The sequence below is a fragment of the Platalea leucorodia genome (assembly GCF_965183815.1).
Source record: "Platalea leucorodia genome assembly, chromosome: 2".
NCBI classification, from domain to species: Eukaryota; Metazoa; Chordata; class Aves; order Pelecaniformes; family Threskiornithidae; genus Platalea; species Platalea leucorodia.
This window is the reverse complement of record NC_138824.1, coordinates 18,364,874-18,383,986: the sequence shown is the minus strand read 5'-3', so window position 1 is coordinate 18,383,986 and position 19,113 is coordinate 18,364,874. Positions and strand designations below refer to the sequence as shown.

Here is a 19,113-nt window from a genome sequence, read left to right as displayed (position 1 = left end):
AAGAAAAAAACTACCAGTAACTATCAAGATTCCCTCTCTCCCTGCAGCAAAGCATTACTACAGAAGTCAGGTCAGAATTTGCTCTCAAAGGCAAAATGACAGAACTAGCACTGCTATGGTCCCAGATGGAGAAGCATCAGTATCCTGAAATACTTCTCTTGGCACCTGCATTACTGTCCTACATAAATGCAGAATTGCTAAATACACTTTTCTTCTGGTCCTTGTCTCACAGTTAATATTAGACCGAACAGAGATGGCCTCTTCCAACAAAATGGTGGTTTACAGGATCCTCTAGCTCAAATCACTGCCTTGTATCCAGGTTTTACTCATCAGAATCTCATATATTAAAAAGACCATATTAACCATATTACTGAAGTTACCTCGAGGAAGCTGAGAGTAAAGTTTTATCATATTAACCTGGTTCCACTACAAGCAATATACCAATACCACTAGAGGATGCATTTATCAAATATGGACAGATATATATCAACTCCAGTAACATGTGAAAAACAACCTACAAATCTTCTTATATAGCCCTCCCCAATAAATACTGAATCTTAAACTTCATTAAAAGAGAACTTCTTTAACAAATTATGCTGCTTCCCCCACCAAAAGCTGATGGGCAGAGTCAAGCAGTCATAAATAGAGAAGGAACTGAAACAATCTTGTTTATGAATGATGGGTCTCATTTTCTGCTTGTTTTTAGGAAGCTGTATTGACATTTTACACAGCTTTTTCATGCATTTTACATGGAGTGGAGATACTGAATCAGCTTAGGGAAGTGAAAAACCAGAAGGAACTATAGACTTACAGTTACCCTCTTTCTCCCCCTTGCACAAAGAAGGAGCAATTTACTGCTGCTCAGAAAAATCAATGCATTTCCCCCATCATTGTCAGTTCTATTGACCAACACACTGGTGAACGGGCTACAAGGGACCTGGTCACCAGTCTGTTAGCCTCAGACTACCTAGTCTTTAAGTCCATCCCCCAACACCCAGTCCTACATACTGCCCCCACAACGTGCAGTGACACGGCACTAGGGACAACTTAGCCACTAGGATTTAGATAATTCAGACGTGAAAAGCAAGAGATTTGTGAACCTAGACATCTAGAAGAGAGCAAAATAAAGACCTATACTCCCATTTAAGCATTAAGATCATGTTTCTGAATCTGTTACACAATAGGCTGTTTGTCAGAACCACACAGATGGATTTCTTGTTGCGGTGAAGCCAACGACAAAAACCACACAGGACTTCACGCAGTATCCCCCGGACCTCCTGCGGGATGTCCTGAAGAAATGCAGTGTTGCCATCAACTACACATCCTTATCCCCACCCTGTGCTTTTTTGCTAAACTACAAGAAACAAAATCTTCTGGTTTACATAATTAAAACTACTGTTTTAAATTAAGAAGAAAAGTTTAACAATGTTAATTTTACTATATATTTACTTCTAACTCAGTTTCCACTTCATTTGTAGTGTTGAAGAGTCTGAGCAACACTGAATCGTAAAACTTATCAAGTTTCACTGTACACAAATTTATTTAATAGCACAGGTACAGAGGGCTCATTCAAATCCTCAAATGACTTCTACGTTTTTCCTTTCAAACAGAACATGTAATGTGACGGTAGAGAAACGTATTTCTGAAACACAGTGAATTAGTCAAGATTTTTGCATGTGGAACAGCCTCACCAAGATCCCTTCAACACTGACTCAAAAATCTTTCTCATATAGCGTCACAAAAGAAAACAGTAGCTTTAGCACAGATTTCTGTTCAGCACGTACCTCACAAACAAACTCAAATACTAACTCCTGGGAGCAAGAGGATGACTGTAAAATGAGTTCCTAACATCTAAACAAAACAGTTTCTAAAAAACATGAATATTTCAAAATGAATGTGGAAGATGTGTACATACCTATAGCTGTCTTCGCTTTCTGAATCCTGCTCTTCATCAGAATCTTTGAATTTATCAGGGTCTGGAAGAGTACTTGGATCAAACTCTTCTTCACTTCCACTGTGATCAAGAAAGGCCACTGTTTCCTCTTCAGCCTGACAGGTGACAAATGCAGGGTTACAAGACAAGCAAACAAGTCCGTGTTACTTGCCACAACCCCATTAATTGGGATGCCGTAACAAAAACCATTGCCCTCAACCGCAGTCAAAGGCCACCGCTATTATAGCCAGGAAAACGGAATAATTTCTGTCATCACCAGTGCTCTCCTCCAAGGCCGTTTGTTAAAGGTTGAAGAAATATTAATCAAAAAGGAAGCACAAGGATTTACATTCAAATTCTACCTTGCCAGTATCTTCATCTTAAATCTACCACATTGAAGAGAGATTTGGGCAGCAACTAATCAACAGTCATCTGAGAGCAAGCGTTTAAGTACTATGAAGCTTCACTGTCTCTCAGAAACAGACTGGCGAAGAGATATGCGCTTGTGGATACATTAATCACTGCTGTAAAGTACATTTCATAAAATACTCAGATTTAAAACTCATCCAGGTGTCCTTGCAGTTAAAAATCAAAATGCTGCTTAAGCTGAATTAACTGCTCCAAGGGAGTTTCAGCCATCCACCACAAACGATGGATGTTCTTCAGGCTTCCTCCCAGACCCTCTCATCTCTCCTCTCTGGGGCTCAGCTTGCCCCCGTCCCCGCAGCACATCTCGGGACGGGCTGCTGGCATTGGCAAATTTCCCCAGGGTGCGGGAATGCCTCACTAATTCCTTAACAAAGAGGACATAGGAGATGCTGCTCCATAGAAGTCGTGGATAATATAATAAAGCTGACTGCTTTTGAAGATATAGGTTCTGCTCCACGCAGTCCTGAACTGATGGCACCACTTTTGTAAATTTTTGCTAACAGGCGTGAAGAAAGCAGACAGACTGGAGGGCGTACGCAATTGTATATGCACACAAAAACGCAAACAAAAAGCTTACAGACACTGCTGAGCAACGCGAACCCTAGATCCATGCGTATTTATGCTGAAAAGCAAAACCAAATGCAAAGAAACTATAATTAAAGACATCGCTACCTTTTGTTTATATATCTAATCAACATGCACACAGCTGAGTTTCCAAAACAGTACTCATTTAAATGATCTTTCATTCTACAAATAACTTCACATCACTAAACATTTTTGTTCTGATTTTTCACCATTTCCATCTATCTCCAGGTTTTAAAAGAACACTGTCCTTATGTGCACACACCTCATCGCAATAAAAATACATGAAAAAACAAACAAACAAAACCCTAAAAACCAAAACAACAACAAAACCAAACAAAAACTATACCAAAGGTCCCTTTTATATCTGCATATAGAGTGAGTGAAAGGAAATGAGCTGGTGAAGGGTAAGATTAGTCACCACTGCAAGAGTCCCTCACTGCTTGTCCAGTGACACTTCTGTAGTGCACTGAAAGCAAGCAGAAGAAAGGGATAAAAGCCAGATTTGCAATCAGAAGGCAGAAGAAACACATACTAAACACGCATTTCGTTCTTGACTATTTTGAAATACCAGCAAAGGTAATTGTATAGCTAGGCGTATAAAATCACTAAAAGCATCCTCAGACTCAGCAGCACTGTAAACTGCCTAAGGTAATGTGACCAGACTGAAAAGCATGTTGATTACTGGGAACTTCAGGTGCTGCTTCACAACAAAGTTGGTTTTGTTTTGTTTCTTTTTTTTTTTTAAAGTATTTTTTTGCTTACAAAAAATATCTTCTAGTTCATTTTTAGTACAATATTACAGAGCACTACTAATTAAACAGAAAACTATGTTTTTGTCATTTATATATGCACACATAAGACAATTACACATACAGAGATCAAACCTTTGGTTTTGTTACACACTCATATTCATTTTTTCCAGCAGAAAATCTGCAGAGATGTGTGCAAGGTAATGCTTACTATAGCAAAAGGAATAATTGGCAAAGATGCCTCTAATTCATGAGGAATCATAAGGTCATATTTCTTATGAGTATCACCTGTTACATAGTCATTAAAACATTCGTAAGACCCTGAAATTGTTAAGAACTTGAACACGAACATTCATCATCCACAGCTGAACAACAGAAACTCATTATTTTTCCCATCTTGCTTCAAATTTATGTCAGCCAGTAGGAAGAGGAAATCTTGTGACTTTACTTCGCATTACTCGCCACAAGAGGTGGAGAAAAAAAGTCAAATAATAGCTCAAGATAACAGTTGTAAAAATTCTTCAGATACAAATAGGCTGCAATTTACAGACTCAGGATTAGAGCCTTCCTAAGGCAATCGCTATCAAAGAGATTAACTGAAGAATAGGTTTTTACCACCTGCAGTTTACGTCTCAGGTTAGCAACAATGTGCTTTGGAGCATGTATTTATTACAAAGTTCAGCTGTAGAAGGAAACCCATTCAGACATCAAATCAGGCCGGTCAGGAGAACAGGATTCAGTGGCACCCACCTTGCTATTTTCATTCTGCTCAGGGGTTACAAGCTCTCTCTTTTTTTATACCAGACAGGTTGGCCCATGTATTTTGCAATCTAGTTCCATAGAAACTTTGCACAAAGACTTTCAGTTTGAACATGGCATTCAGATGAAAGCATTTCTGCATTCACATAGTCTCCCTCTGAGGCATAAGAAAATTATTCTTATGCAAACTCAACATTTTAGAAAAATTCAGCAAAATTTCTGTGCTGGAGGTTTTGGAAACCTCATTGCCTTCAACTCTCCACACTGTACCAACGATCACCCTCTACCTTACTGTAGTCATTTTGGAAACACACACCAGATAAGGCAAAGAGGGCAGGTTCCTCTAGAGCTTTTGTCCTGCTTCTCGACAGAGTACCTCCAATTCAACTTCTAGCTGTCTTTGTTACAAGTAAAGAAGGCTGAATGGCTGGTAAAGCTCAGGTAAACATGTTAGGTAAGCTAACAGAAGCTTAAAATGAAGAAATTGATGTACCTTTTTAAGAAAACAGACACTCAAGGGACTGAAATGTTCAAAAGAGCAGAATGATGTCTCATTTCTACCAGGCACTCAGGTGAAAATTATCTACTACCATAAGATAAAAAGGCAGAACTGAAAAAACATACCATGAAAAACTGTACATACATAAAAAAATGTTGTATTTTCCAAGATTTATTTTACAGAATACATATTTATTATGGTATTTAATTTATATCTAATTTAATAGGTAGGGTTTTTTTTTATCCAATTAAATTGTCTGGAGTTGCAATTTTTATGTTCAACTCTAAGCAATTTATCAGTTCCTAGCAACCAGGTTGAAGAGGGAGAAAGAATTGTTTTGGCACTGTCGATTCTGTCCATAGTACTTTATACAGCACAGTGGGGGAATATTTCTGATCAGCTAAAAACAAAACCTTTAAGGCTTGTTTAGAAGTTGATCAGACTTAATTTGAGTCTATCAACAGTCATACTTACACAATATTCAGTTCCTTTTCAGCTATGCCACCCTTTAGCTTTTGCTAATAATACGGCCTTTCACAGTAAGTGGTGTTTGTGATTTTAATGCTAAGAAAAGGTAAGCTTTAAATACTGCTAGGACATTACCCTACAACTTTTAAAAATTTAGCATATTATGGCTCATACAAAAGGATATTTAAAAATATAATCCCTTTCATGATCTGACAGCATTCCAAATTTTATTAATTTTCTTCTTTTTGACAATTATTTTTCAGGTAAAAATGGGAGTTGTTTCTGCATCATGTTTATGATGGAACACATTCACAGAGAGTGAATTTTGTAGCATTTCCTTTAAAACATCTTAGTCTGGATTCACCTGATTGCTTCACAGGTTTGGGGTTTGTTGTTTTTTTTTGATAGCCTGTACCCCCAACCAACAACACTGTGTCCTCAGCTGATGCATGGTTGCTCTGACATTTCATCATCTACATTGCCCCAAAGGAATATAGCTATTCTGGCAGTTCACAAATAGAAATACAGCCTTTGATGTAGCTGGGGTGTTTGATCCAACAGTTGCTTTGAAGATCAAGACCAAAGCCTTACACGATACTGAAAACTGAGTGGGAGCTAGTGGAGCGAACCAAGTGCTGATCTGACATACAAAGAGCTGCCTAAACCATGCCAAAATTGGACAACTACACTCCCTACCATCTAATGTTCATCAATAGCCTTCAAATCCAAACACAGAAAGCATCATTTCCACTGAGGGAAGGATCTTGCAAGCTAAGAGGGGAAAGGCCACCTTTCAACCACATTTCTAAGATGTGTGCAGGGGCGTTTAAGGTTAACCTTCATGAACTGTGAGCAAGTCATGTGAGCTTTCTTGCCATTGCTGTCTACCCTTTGTCATCTGCATCAACATTGAACATTAATTCTAATAGGTGACATACACATCCATTCCACAATTGGTTTTGCGACTCCTCCTAGGCTTGTTTCTTCTTATGGATAAGTAGGAAGTGACATACAGAAGGGTGGCAACAGTAGAGAACAGGTTGCTGTCGCAGGACTTTCTGTTCTCTTGGTCTGAAGCACACAATGTGTTCAAGGCACACCACAGAAAGGAGATGATGTGGACACAAACAGGGTCAACTACTTCAGAAGGACTGGCCATGTTCCATGGGTCTGGCCAGAAAGGCTGGTAAGCAAAAATTGGAGAAACCAAGGTTGCAGGTTAGTCAGACATAGTCTTTGCACTAAGATGATCTAACTGATTTTCAGGCTCTGAAGCCATAACTCCTGGTTTTCACACCACTGCATAGAATATCATTCTTGGTTTTCAGTAGAAAGGACAGAAATAACTCTTAGCTTCATCTTCAAAGCATTCACCCATCCCAATCACTAGCAGTTACACCAAGGTTCAATTTCATCTAGTCATTCTTTAGTTCTTTTTAAGCAACCGTATCCTGGGCGTGGGGAGCAGGTCGAGGGAGGTGATTCTCCCCTTCTACTCTGCCCTTGTGAGACCCCACCTGGAGTACTGCATCCAGCTCTGGAGCCCTCAGCACAAGAAAGATGTGGACCTTTTAGAACGGATCCAGAGGAGGGCCACAAAGACGATCAGAGGGCTGGAGCACCTCTGCTATGAAGACAGGCTGAGAGAGCTGGGGTTGTTCAGCCTGGAGAAGAGCAGGCTCCGGGGAGACCTTATAGTGGCCTTCCAATACTTAAAGGGGGCCTATATAAAAGAGGAGGAGAGACTCATTATAAGGGCAGATAGTGATAGGATAAGGGGGAACAGTTTCAAACTGAAAGAGGGGAGAGTTATATTAGATGTTAGGAAAAAATTCTTTACTCAGAGGGTGGTGAGGCACTGGAACAGGTTGCCCAGAGAGGTTGTGGATGTCCCATCCCTGGAAGTGTTCAAGGCCAGGTTGGACGGGGCCCTGAGCAACCTGGTCTAGTGGGTGGCATCCCTGCCCGTGGCAGGGGCGCTGGAGTTAGATGATCTTTAAGGTCCCTTCCAGCCCAAGCCATTCTATCATTCTATTCTATGATTCAATTTGACATCTTAAAAAATACAATTAGCCTAGTTAGCAGAATCTTGCTTTTACCAGGGGTCTCAAATAACGTAAATGAAAATACTTAATTTTCTTTCTTGGCATTCCTAAATGCCCCACATTTTATGGTCAGTGACTGGGTAAGCCTGTGTTCCAAACTAGCACACACTGATGCATATATACCGATGTACAAATCTTTGCTGTGTAACTATAGCAAACAATTTGTGCTGGAAATGGCTCCTGTCACAAGCACGGTTCAGAACCACTGAAAACACAAAAATCATAGAAATTTCCAAACATTCACTTCTGGCTTTTTTCTATTAGTAAAGCTTTTGTCGTTTTCATAGTAGTAAGTATATGTTTTATCTGTAGACTTGATCTCTACAAAGTACTTATAGTCCATGTCAGAATTAATAGCAACATAATGAATGCATATACAGAAAGATAATATAATTTGGTAAATTTACAATTACAAACTCATCTATCTCAAAAAGAAATGCTGAGAACTTCTAAATCTACTCAAAGACTTTTTTTTTTTTTTTAATGTATTTGCTCTTATCTGCATTTGAATTGTAATGGGTACATCTCACAACTAGACCTTATGCTTTTAATTTTTTTTATTTTCTCTTATAAGACACATGTGGAATACTTTTTGTAAAGACAGGATTTTTCAGGTTGCTACTAGCCACAATTATCCATGTGATTTTAACTAAAGGGCAGACTAATATAATTCTGGTGGGAAAGGTCAGGATAAAACAACTATACTGTTAACTTACATATAATTCATGCCACAGACATGAAAATACAATTTAAAAGATGGGTAGCACCAGAAGCAAAATATATACTGGAATAGAATAAATTTTGACAAAGAGAAAAGTTTAACCTACTGCATGTGTTCTTGATTTTAGAGATTGCTTGTACACAGATTTCACAGGAGTACAAGCTAATACTTCCAGGGTAATGAAATATGGGCATGAATACACAGTTGTTTTATTTGCCACAAAAGATCAAACCTAGGATCTTTAGTACCATAAACAAAGTCTCTGGCATTTAAGTTAACAGAGTAGTAGCTTCATCTCTGGCAAAGTATAAAGGTTCCCGTGCCTCCATGGCAGCAGCCAGACAGAGATGCTACCACGCACACTAAATCCCTGTCTGAAACAAAATTGATTTAAAGCACTTAATAATGCAAAGGCTTCAAACCAGAAAAGTCTAAACAATTTTTATTTTAAAATCTTTCTAATGCTAGGTTGTCGGGTATCATTTTGCTTGCAAGTGAGCAAGTAGTACAGGAAAAAATATTGGGTTTCATTTGCTGTGCCTTATTAAAAAAAATTAGTAAAAAGGTCTGGGAGAATTAAACATGCCAACAGACACATCCAAAAGTCTAAAGCTCTCCAAAAAAACCCCAGAAAACCACAATGCAGAACACTGTTTTTAAACTTATATTTTCCACACGTAATTCTTGGACTGTCTCTTTACACTCCTTTCTCTCCACTTTTTAAGTTCACAGCAGTCACGGCTGTCAGCTCAAATACAGAAAGTAATTCTCCAAAGTAGTCTCTGTGTTCAAACATTTCAACACATCAGTGTTCTCCAGGGAACCTCAGCATATGTCCACAGAGATGGTGCCTACACAAGAGAATTTCCTCTGTATCGCTTTCTGGCACTTTTGAACAGGCCTGAAGAGACTGCACCCTCTGCCGTGATGCAGCAGAGGTGTCCCACCGCCACCACTACTCACAGCGGAGACTGGGAGCAAAGACCGCTCTTTGCTTAGTGACGTGTATTTTTCAAGAATAAACAGATCAACAGCAGCACTGACATGAAATAATCAGAATGGAAACCTTGTAAGTCACGTAATTCTGTAAACTGGTTAGTTCTGCTCTTTTTCTTGAAACAACTGATTTGTATTCAGTACACGAGAAACAGCAACATTGGCATTAAGCGCTTGTCCTATGACAAGACTTTCATGTTCTCAATGTACTGCTTAAGTCACGTACTCTAAACGCTTGTACAAAATATGTATGTTAAATAGCACATTTACAGGGAGAAAAATATGAATCAAATTAATTCCTCGCAGTGAAACTTATTTTAACTGCTACTGGTGCTTCTACATACAGAAGTGAGGAAAAGAAACCCAGAAGTAGCATTGCTGCTCATGGCACTGACTCAGCTGCTTGCTGTGAGAATAAGACCTTGTCTGCCTTCATTCAGGATCTATTTATCAGCAGCAATAGATTCACATCTGTTCAAATATGCAAACAAGTAACCAGTAAATCAGAAAGCGCATGACTGATGCTGCACACTTGCAGAGTCATTTATTATTCATTTTTGTGTTGTTGTCGAATCCACCTTCCCAAGCCATGAATCCCTTTATACAAAATTTAGCAAAAGACAACTCCTGGCCCAAAGAGCGTAAGGGTTAAGTAGAAGGCACGAGAGAACAGACGAATACAGCCTGATGAAGGCCAAGGAAGCAAGCTGCCCAGGAAGATTATGAGCAATGGGCATGACACAGCAGGAGACCTGCCCTCTCGTATTTCCACAGGCATTCCTGCAAAGGGGAGCCTGGATGAAGAAACTGAAAAAGCTTCTGAGGGTAGACCGGCAGCCATCCACCAGCAGCTTTTGTTAAGTGTGAGGAAAAGCTGAGGCCAAAAAAAAATATCAAAGCGGTGTTTGAAAAATAAGCAAGTGGGCAATAACAGTGAGAACTAAGCTCTTGATAGCAACTGACAGATGAGAAGCCATGAGGGGTGCTGAAAGTTAAGGGCCTGTGGATACACATGAAGAGAGGTAACTTTGCAGCAGCATTCTGAATAGATACTAATGGAGCAACATGGCATTCATAAAGGAAGGCGGAGAAGACGCTGCAGAAGTCAAGACAGAAAATCATAATACCCCTTGATAAGAATTTTATCTATGTGAACGAATAGGAAAGGCATGTCTTAGAAATGCCAAGTAGGAAGAACAAGAAAGATTTATATAAGGCAAGATCTTCTAGACCGATTAACTGAAAGAAACACAATTATTCAGGTCTAAAATAACGTAAAGCAACCTCCAAGGGGGAAAAAAAAAACCCAACAAATTAAGAATAATTGCTGAGAGTTACTGTTACTCGGGGAATTGAGATAAAATGTAACATCATGTGTGCAATAGGGCTGGGGAATGTTAGTACAGGGAAAAGCTACAGAAGAGTTCTCTTCAGGAAAGAGAGAGCACGTGATTTGTCATCTGTGGAAAATGAAGGGACAAAAGGAGGATTAAGAAGGATTTAGATAAGCACCAGAAAGTGACCATGGCAATACTAAGGCACAAAGCTGCAGATCTCTTCAGCCAGGGAGTGTAACAAGATCACAGTTTGAAAACTACTCTGCAGGTACGACTGCAGATTTTCCTGCTAGCCAACTAAAAAGAACTGCCAGATCTGACAGGGAGAAGGGAAGAAGGTCGTACTCATTTCAATATGTAGCCATTTATGGAAGTTATTTTTTTTCCACTGCTATACTGTTTTCTATCAGTCTTTTAGGGCTTCTCGTACAAATATCAGTTTATTCAATGAATCTGGTGAAGATGACTATCATTTCATTCTCAGCACAAAATGTTTGAAACAATGCAGTGAGGGGAAAATTGAAAGTTGAGACAACTTTCCATCAAAAGCCTAAGCCTGTGCCTAATTATATTCATTAAATACATCAGTGGTGATCATATGCAATGGCTCATTGAGGAACCCACACTGTACTACCTCAAACAGTCCTTGGGTTTTGTACTGCTGCCACAATGTTTTACCCTATTTCCAGTGACTGAATAACAACTTTTGGTTTTAGTAATTGAAATGCAAGTGGTATACAAATACTAAGAGTAGAAGATCTGGCACTCATCTGTAGGTGTAATTAGCATATTATAGATTTTTAACTGACTTCTCGCTACTCCCCGAAAGTCCATACTTGCAGCAGATCAGTCCAAACATGCTGTAAGCATTAAAGGCATCTTTACAAATTTTAACCTAGGAAATTGCATTTTCAGCTAAGGATATATTATACCTTACAGTTGTTCATTCACTTGCCTGTTCATTTCAACAACATCTGAAAAATCTTTATACTGCATAAATAATGTATTCTATCCATAACAACAGGATATGGTACACTGTATGATTGATTACCTTGGCATTTAGCTCTTGTGGGAATAGCTTTTGTGAAACATGGCTCTCTTGGACTCCCAGAAAATTACATTTTCGTAAAACTGTCTGAACGATCAAACTTTGGTATGGCTAGACATAACGTTATTAACATTGCACAGGCAGGTACAAACTTGAACTTTTCATACTGTACCAAAACAATGCTATTTTACATTTGTTTCTCAAGGAATCAGAGATAGCAAAGTCAGGGTCAATCCATTTAAATCAGCGCTTTAAATCACTTATTATAATGCTGATTAAAATCAGCAAACTTTTAATTCACACAGTGGTTTACGCAAGTAACCACTGCTACTTTTGTTTCTATTTCAGTATTCTGAAGCACGGTTGTTTTACACTGGACTTTACACAAAATTTTCTACTATTTTATGCTATTTAAAGTCCCAAAATTTTCTTTTCCATAATGATGTTAGCAAATAATAAAAGAGCCATCACTTATTTACCAAGTGATTACTACTCATTTTTGAATCATGGTTAGTGTCAAGTTGACTCTTATTCCATCTGAAATTGAAAGAGATTTCAACCAGAATTTTCATTATTTTCTAAAATATATATATCATGTACATTATTTGAAAGTTACTAATTAATAGTTTAAGTAGAACCATCTTAAATACAGCAGATACACGGAAGAAAAATTAAATTCATCCAAGCAGGTGCTGCATTGTAAATTTAACATTTATGAAGGTATACATTCTCTGTTGCTAACAAATTTACTACTTCTGAGCATCCTATCTCATGAGATTTTGGTATGGCTAGCAGCCTCAAACCTAATTTATATTCACAGACTGAAAGAGGACAGTAAGAATAAACAAACATATCCAGTTCCTCAAATCCTAATATGTTTTTCAACCTTTAACTGCACATTGAATTGAACTTATCAAACATATCTAAATGAAGAAAATGTTACTTCTGAAACAGGAAAGTATATAACTTGTTATGAAAACACAGTTAACTTTACCAGTTAATGAGTGTTTTCTAAATCACATCACTATATGAAACCTTATCAGCAACTTTACTAGAATAACCTAAAAATAAACAATTGAAGAAACAAATTTTTTCATAGATCATTCCTTAATACCTTCATTTTACCTACCATAAAGTTCTTAAAAAGAAAAGAACGTATCTACCAAATTAAAATATGTCTTTATATAACTGTTTTGGTCTCTTTACTGAGCTGTTGATTTTTAGCTCTCATGTTCTTAATAATTATTAAGATGGTTCCCCCGCCCATTCCCCCAAATACTTGCAATGTACATACAAAATGTCAAGGAAAGGGAGAACAAGAAGGATAAATGTTAATCTCATTGATTTAAAAATCAATCATAGCACGCTTAAAAAGCTGTGAGGAAAAGTAATTTCAGCCTAACTTTACTGCTCATTATCAACCCCAGTGCAAACAGCTCATTTGCTCTACTGATTTTTTGGCGTTATACAATCTGCTTGCAATTATGATCTGCCATACATTAGTAAATACTGGAAACAGAAATAGCAAACTGAAAACAGTATCTACTGGCCTGAGTGTAGACATATTGCCAGTTCTCATTAATACATTGGCCACAACCAATATAAAGGCATAAGCTTTTATTACCCTCATCGACCTCCACCAGCAGCAGAATTTAGTACAGCTCAATGACATGCTTTCTCTATAGGTCACACTGATGAAAAGTACTACCTTCATAACATCGTAGAATGTACCGAGTTGGAAGAGACCCACAAGGACCATCGAGTCCAACTCCTGTCCCTGCACAGGACAACCCCAAATTTCACACCATATGTCTGAGGGTGTTGTCCAAATGCTTCTTCAATATTGTCAGGCTTGGCACTGTGACTACCCCGCTGGGGAGCCTGCCTTCACTACAAATAAAAATAAAAATAAATACACCAAATAAAACATAAGCCCAACACTATGTAATTTCATGAGTTCATACAGTGTTATTCTGTAAAGTTTAGGCTCTAACTCTGCATTATATTATCATCCTCAAGAACCTTTGCTTTTTTTAAATTAATAAAATTAATTAATTCCAGATTTCAGATTTGCCCTAAGAAGCTCAAAGACATGAACTAGCTGAACTGCTGTAGCAATAACTTCTTGAGACTGACAGCAACTGGATGACTGGTTAATCTCACTACAGTGATAATTTCACTACTCACTGACAAATGCTGTTAAGTGCTCTCTAACAGAGGAAAACCCCAGTGAACGGTTGTGTTCCAAAAATCCAAAAACTGTGTCTCTCACCTTCCTAGCTGGGACTTCTCCAACCCTGACACAGAAGCCTCTCTGACACACACTGCAGTGCAGCTGTCCCAACAGAAAACACAAAGACTTGCAGAAAAACAGGGCTGGTGGCCACCGACTCCATCGCCCTCCCCGGTGAATAAGGCACAGTTCTATCATTCCCACCTCTGGTTTTGAAGCCTTCAATAATGAGGATACCACAGTCTCCTCACAAACTTATTCCAGTATTTAGATTATTTCACCATTGGAATGTATTTCTACAGTCTATACTGAATTTTCCTCTTAGAAACTTGCTACGTTTTGCACCAGTCTGAGAACAGACTGCTCATTTACTTTTCAATGTATTTGACCTATTTCCTTAATTTCTCTCCTCTAGATCACATCAACTAACGTACAAGCTCACCAGCCTGGATACAGGTTTGAAGAACACTTTTTTGGCCTGCTGAAAACTGAGATGCAGAGCTGTTGCTTGTCCTGTCCAAGGACAAAAAGACTCTGCAAGCCTACTTTCTGAATGGATCACCAGTTAAGAAAACAAACACATCTCCCAGCTGGTGTGGCTGCCAACCGGCAGACAAAGACAGACTGACTGATCCATCCAGCAAGTGCTCATGTTCTCATGTATGAGGAGAAACGTAGCAACTGGAGCAGGAGAGAGAAGAGCGTGGGAGAGGAGAGCTGCTGCCGAGCAGTGCCTGGTGTGGGGGGCCGTCAGAGGTCCGTGTCAGCCACCCGCTTCAGCTGCGCTCCCCTACTCGAGGCAGCACTGCCCACCCCCTCCAGTCTTCATGGAGCACTGAGAGCCTTGACACAGCATAAAATACATAAAACAAATAACGGAGGAAGCTCCACATCATTTGTTTTCATATTGAACAAATTCAAATCATACAGTTATATCATTAACAAAACCTTCACGGCGAGTTTGGTTTCTGTGTCATACACTCAAATTTGAAAACTGCGAGCAGCCCTAGGATCCAGGCTACCATGAGGTTCTGGTGGTCTTGGCTATATCCCACCACCGGAACACCCAACTCACAGGCACAGGCCTCAGTGTGCTAAGCTACGCACGCCCTTCACTGCATCTCTGAGGTCCCTATTCCAACAATTATCCACCCAATGCATCAGACTGCAGGATGACACTTCAACCCATAATTTCTGTTTTTAACGCAAATCACCACTTCTTCAGAAAAACAAACAAACTAATCCAACCAAACTCAGGTTGGTGTGTTTTACCACTAGCAGAAATAAATATGTAAAAATCTTTCCTAAACTGCTGAAGGGACATACAGGGTTTCCTGTGGCCATATTAGTATCTCCTCAAGATTTTTTTGTGTCTTGAGAACCTGCAAAAGCACATAAAGGATCCATTAGCAGTCATTGCTGTTTACCATTTCAATCTCAACAAAAATCCAAACGCAGCAACCATAACATACCTCATACATAAAAATTATATTCAGTTGCTACTTTCTCCACTGCCTGTCATGCAATGATTTAGATTTACATAATTCTTCAATTCTTGACCTGTCTAATACTTAAAATGATAAATGAAAACCAATCTTTTTTTTTTTTTTTGCTTAGAAACCTTTTTCATCTGTTATGTTGAACAAAGAAAAACAAACAAACAAAAGAACTGTGACTTTGAAACCATGTTAAACATTATTAAAATTTTAGAGACATAGCAGTATTTCTCCATCTGAGAGATGGTGGACCCTAAGTGCCTGGTCCTCTTTACATCCTCTTTACATCCTGTTTACGTATCTTTGCATGGGGAATATTTTATCTTGAAAATAATATTTGTGCTTTCTTCAGGGCTCCTATTCATAGAATCGTTTAGGCTGGAAAAGACCTTTAAGATCAAGTCCAACTGTTAACCTAGCACTGCCAAGTCCACCACTAAACCATGTCCCTAAGTGCCCCATCTACACCTCTTTTAAATACCTAAAAGAAAATAATAGTCTCTCAAAGAAAATCATAACCTGCTCAAGGTGCTAAGACATTCCTTTGTTATCTGATAAGCAGAAACCCTAGCATTCCAATATTATTAAATACATTTTCTACTGTTACTCTTTTACTTTAAACAAAGAGGGAAAGGACAGTATGGCCTACAGAGCCCTAAAAACCTACACCTACTTGTGAAGACTTCCACAATAATTTCCCAGAAAGTTATTCTTCAAACCAACACTCATTTTGAATCAGTACAAAAATTCTTTGCAACAGACAAGTTTAGGATTTCAGCTTTATGGAGTAACTAAAATGATTTCTGCCGCAGTAGAGCCACCCGATTATAAAATTCAGTTGTGATATGATTGTATCCACAAACCTATCTCCTCACGCACGTAACTTAAATGTGTTACGCTTCCTTTTTAAGTTCTTGCAGTTTCACAAAATTTTGAGGATAAAATTTAATGACCTATTGAAAATAAATAAATCGTTTGTTATATCACATTCTACTTGGCATACAATATTAGCACAGAGAACATTTGCTAGAGGTACCGTTAAGTGAAAATGCTTTTTACATTATGCATGACTTCCCAAAGCACTGAGTACATAATATCCATCATGAAATTCAGAATATATAACTAAATTTAGAAAGAGGTACATTCAGACCTGTGATCAGCATTCTGACATCTCCAGTTGAGTTTTAATTAAACTTGCTTTTTGTATTAAGTCTATTTTTATTAAATAGGCACAGAATCATGTTTTATACATTATGCATAACTAAAAAGAGATTAAAAAGTTATTTGTAAATGCCTTTTCTTAAAAGAACTTTAGAATTCAAGTCACTGTTCCATAACTCCTCTTCACAGTTTTGATGAAGAGGCACCACCACTGAACGTAATCCACCTCTTTGAGGGCTTCAGCCACCTCGCCAGCAATCCCTTTCAGCACCCCAAATACCGCTTTCTGTGATGACAGGCTGATAAGTGAGATCGTTGGATGACGCAGGGCTTGGATTGCTTTTTTGTCGGGAAGTAAATTATCAAAAAATAAAAACAAAGAGACTCTTGGACATCTCTGATGCATCAAACCAACCCTTGGATTCCACAGTTCCTCTCCTTTGGTACTGAGGATCTCACCACTAAGCAGATAAGGTCTCACTCTCTCTGTATTTTTCCACATAATACATCATATTTAAAGAATCTTCTTAAGTCCCTACTATCACAAATAAGAAACACAAAGATGCACCTAGATGAAGCTCAGAAGGCTGAAGTCCTAACTGCCCTAAATGTCTCCTTTCTCTCGGAAGCTGCGTCTCCCAGAGCAGAGACAGCAGAACTGCACGGCAGCAGCCCTGTAAGCTATCAGTCTACCACCCTGAATACGAAAACCACGCGACCTTGCTTCTGGATTGCGCCATGGGCTGTGGTGTAATCCACAGCTGGTTCAGGTTCCTCTCGGCCACTTTCACTGTGCAGGCAGAAAATGCCACGAGAAAGGTGGTTCCTCTTCAGTCGCAGGCAGGAGAAACCCTTTCAGCAGGCTAATCCCACTCGCGTTCCCTGGTCTTCCCCGCTGCATTTTCTCTGACAAGCAATTCGCCTTGTAGCTATGCAGTCCTATCGCTTAACCCATGAATACCACATACACGAATGCCATGCAGCTCTGACCGAGCATTACACAGTCAGCTTGCACACAGTCACACGCTAGAAGTGCTTGCATCTTTTCCAGACAGGAGAAGCTGGCAATGCCTGTTAAATCCAGGATTTCAGCCTTGCGAGCACAAAGGACCGCTCACCCAACAAAAAACAGCAGCAAATTTATCAAGTGTTGTCCCTTGAAATATTCCACTTGCAAAATGAACAGTTTCAAATGAGCCTCAAGCAAGAAATGAAACTAGAATAACTAGCACACCAAATTACCCAAACCAAATAGTACTTCTCAAACAACAAGGGAAGCCCAGCTTAAAGGAATCAGTATTTTGAGCTTCAGGAAACCTATGAGAATGGTATACTGACAGTGTGACACAAAAGAGGGGTAGTTTTGTGGTTGGTTTGTTTGTTTGTTTGTTTTTTTACCATTACAATGCTTTTCTTTGAAGGTTACTCTTTCTAACATTTGCCAAGAAACAGTTTTTATTAATAGAGCCTAGTACTATAGCATTCACCTTTTGACCTGGACAAATAACTTTCCAGAACAGTCCAAACCGAAATTCCTTGGAATCAGCACGTTTATATTTACAAACTCTACACCACTTCCTCTTTGATACCAATCAAATGCACACACACACAGATTTACTGGCTAACCAGTATTAAGTAGAAGGTGAAAGTAACTCTCTTTTGGAAAAATGCCTTTATTGAAAGACCACAAAGCTATTTTCCTGCTGGAGAGAAACCTGCTTAGTATCCAAGAGAAGAAACTAACAACTCCTGATTTATCTGAGCACCTTCTGACTTAGCTGAGCAACTTCACTCCATTTCCTGAAATCGGACGGCTAGACGCAGCACCTGCTAATGCTGCAGTACTAATTCAGCGCGAATTGTGCTTTAAGCTGCCTTTTTTTAATCTCTGAAGTAATCTGTACTACCAGAAAATTCTGATTTGACACGTGTATTTCCTCTTGCTTTTCAGACCAGTAGGTAGCCAGAGGTTGTGCATGGCCACATACTGGTACAAAAAAATTTCCACCACTTTTTGTGTGTACTGAGTTGTGCAAACAAGCATCTTGCACAGATGACAGTCACAGACAAACAAAATATATAGCACTTACAACAAGTTTCCAAGACGTCAAGATTTTGTGCAGAAAATAACCTGAAAGATGAGTATTTTCATAATATTTCTTGACTACATCATTCCTATAACAGATTGTGTGCACATGCTGATGAAATGCTGCATATACGTAAACAGCAAAATAAGAGGAGGTAAAATGCTTTAAAGATGTGTGCAGATAAACCACCATCAAGTAATTAGCATAAAAAGAAATTCAAATATTGGAAAGCTATTTTGGTTCTAGCTTTGCTGTTCGTGCTTCATTGCTAAAATGTTGCTAAATTCATTTTATCACAGGCATGCAATGTACTGCATTTTCAAGATCAATTAATTTTGTTTTGCAAATATGAAATACCTAGAATTTCAATCTAGAATTTTCCTGGAGAGAATTTTGGACAACGAGTTTATCAAATTTATTGTTAACTTTATTTTCCTATTCCTCCTCACCATTTCAACCTATTGATCTTTCAATCTTTCAATCTATCAGTGCTTTTGATATGGCTTG

At 38.7% G+C, this 19,113-nt stretch overlaps 1 protein-coding gene across 1 annotated transcript in view; it reads right to left on the bottom strand.

The window, feature by feature from the left end:
• The window catches only part of DDX10 (DEAD-box helicase 10), a gene marked incomplete at its 5' end in the record, with an annotated part of 190,428 nt that overhangs the window by 11,068 nt on the left and 160,247 nt on the right, over nt 1–19,113 (bottom strand). Inside the window, one exon of the mRNA XM_082337940.1 lies at nt 1,916–2,049. Coding sequence (XP_082194066.1) covers nt 1,916–2,049 — 134 coding nt within the window. The remainder of the gene's footprint in view (nt 1–1,915; nt 2,050–19,113) is intronic.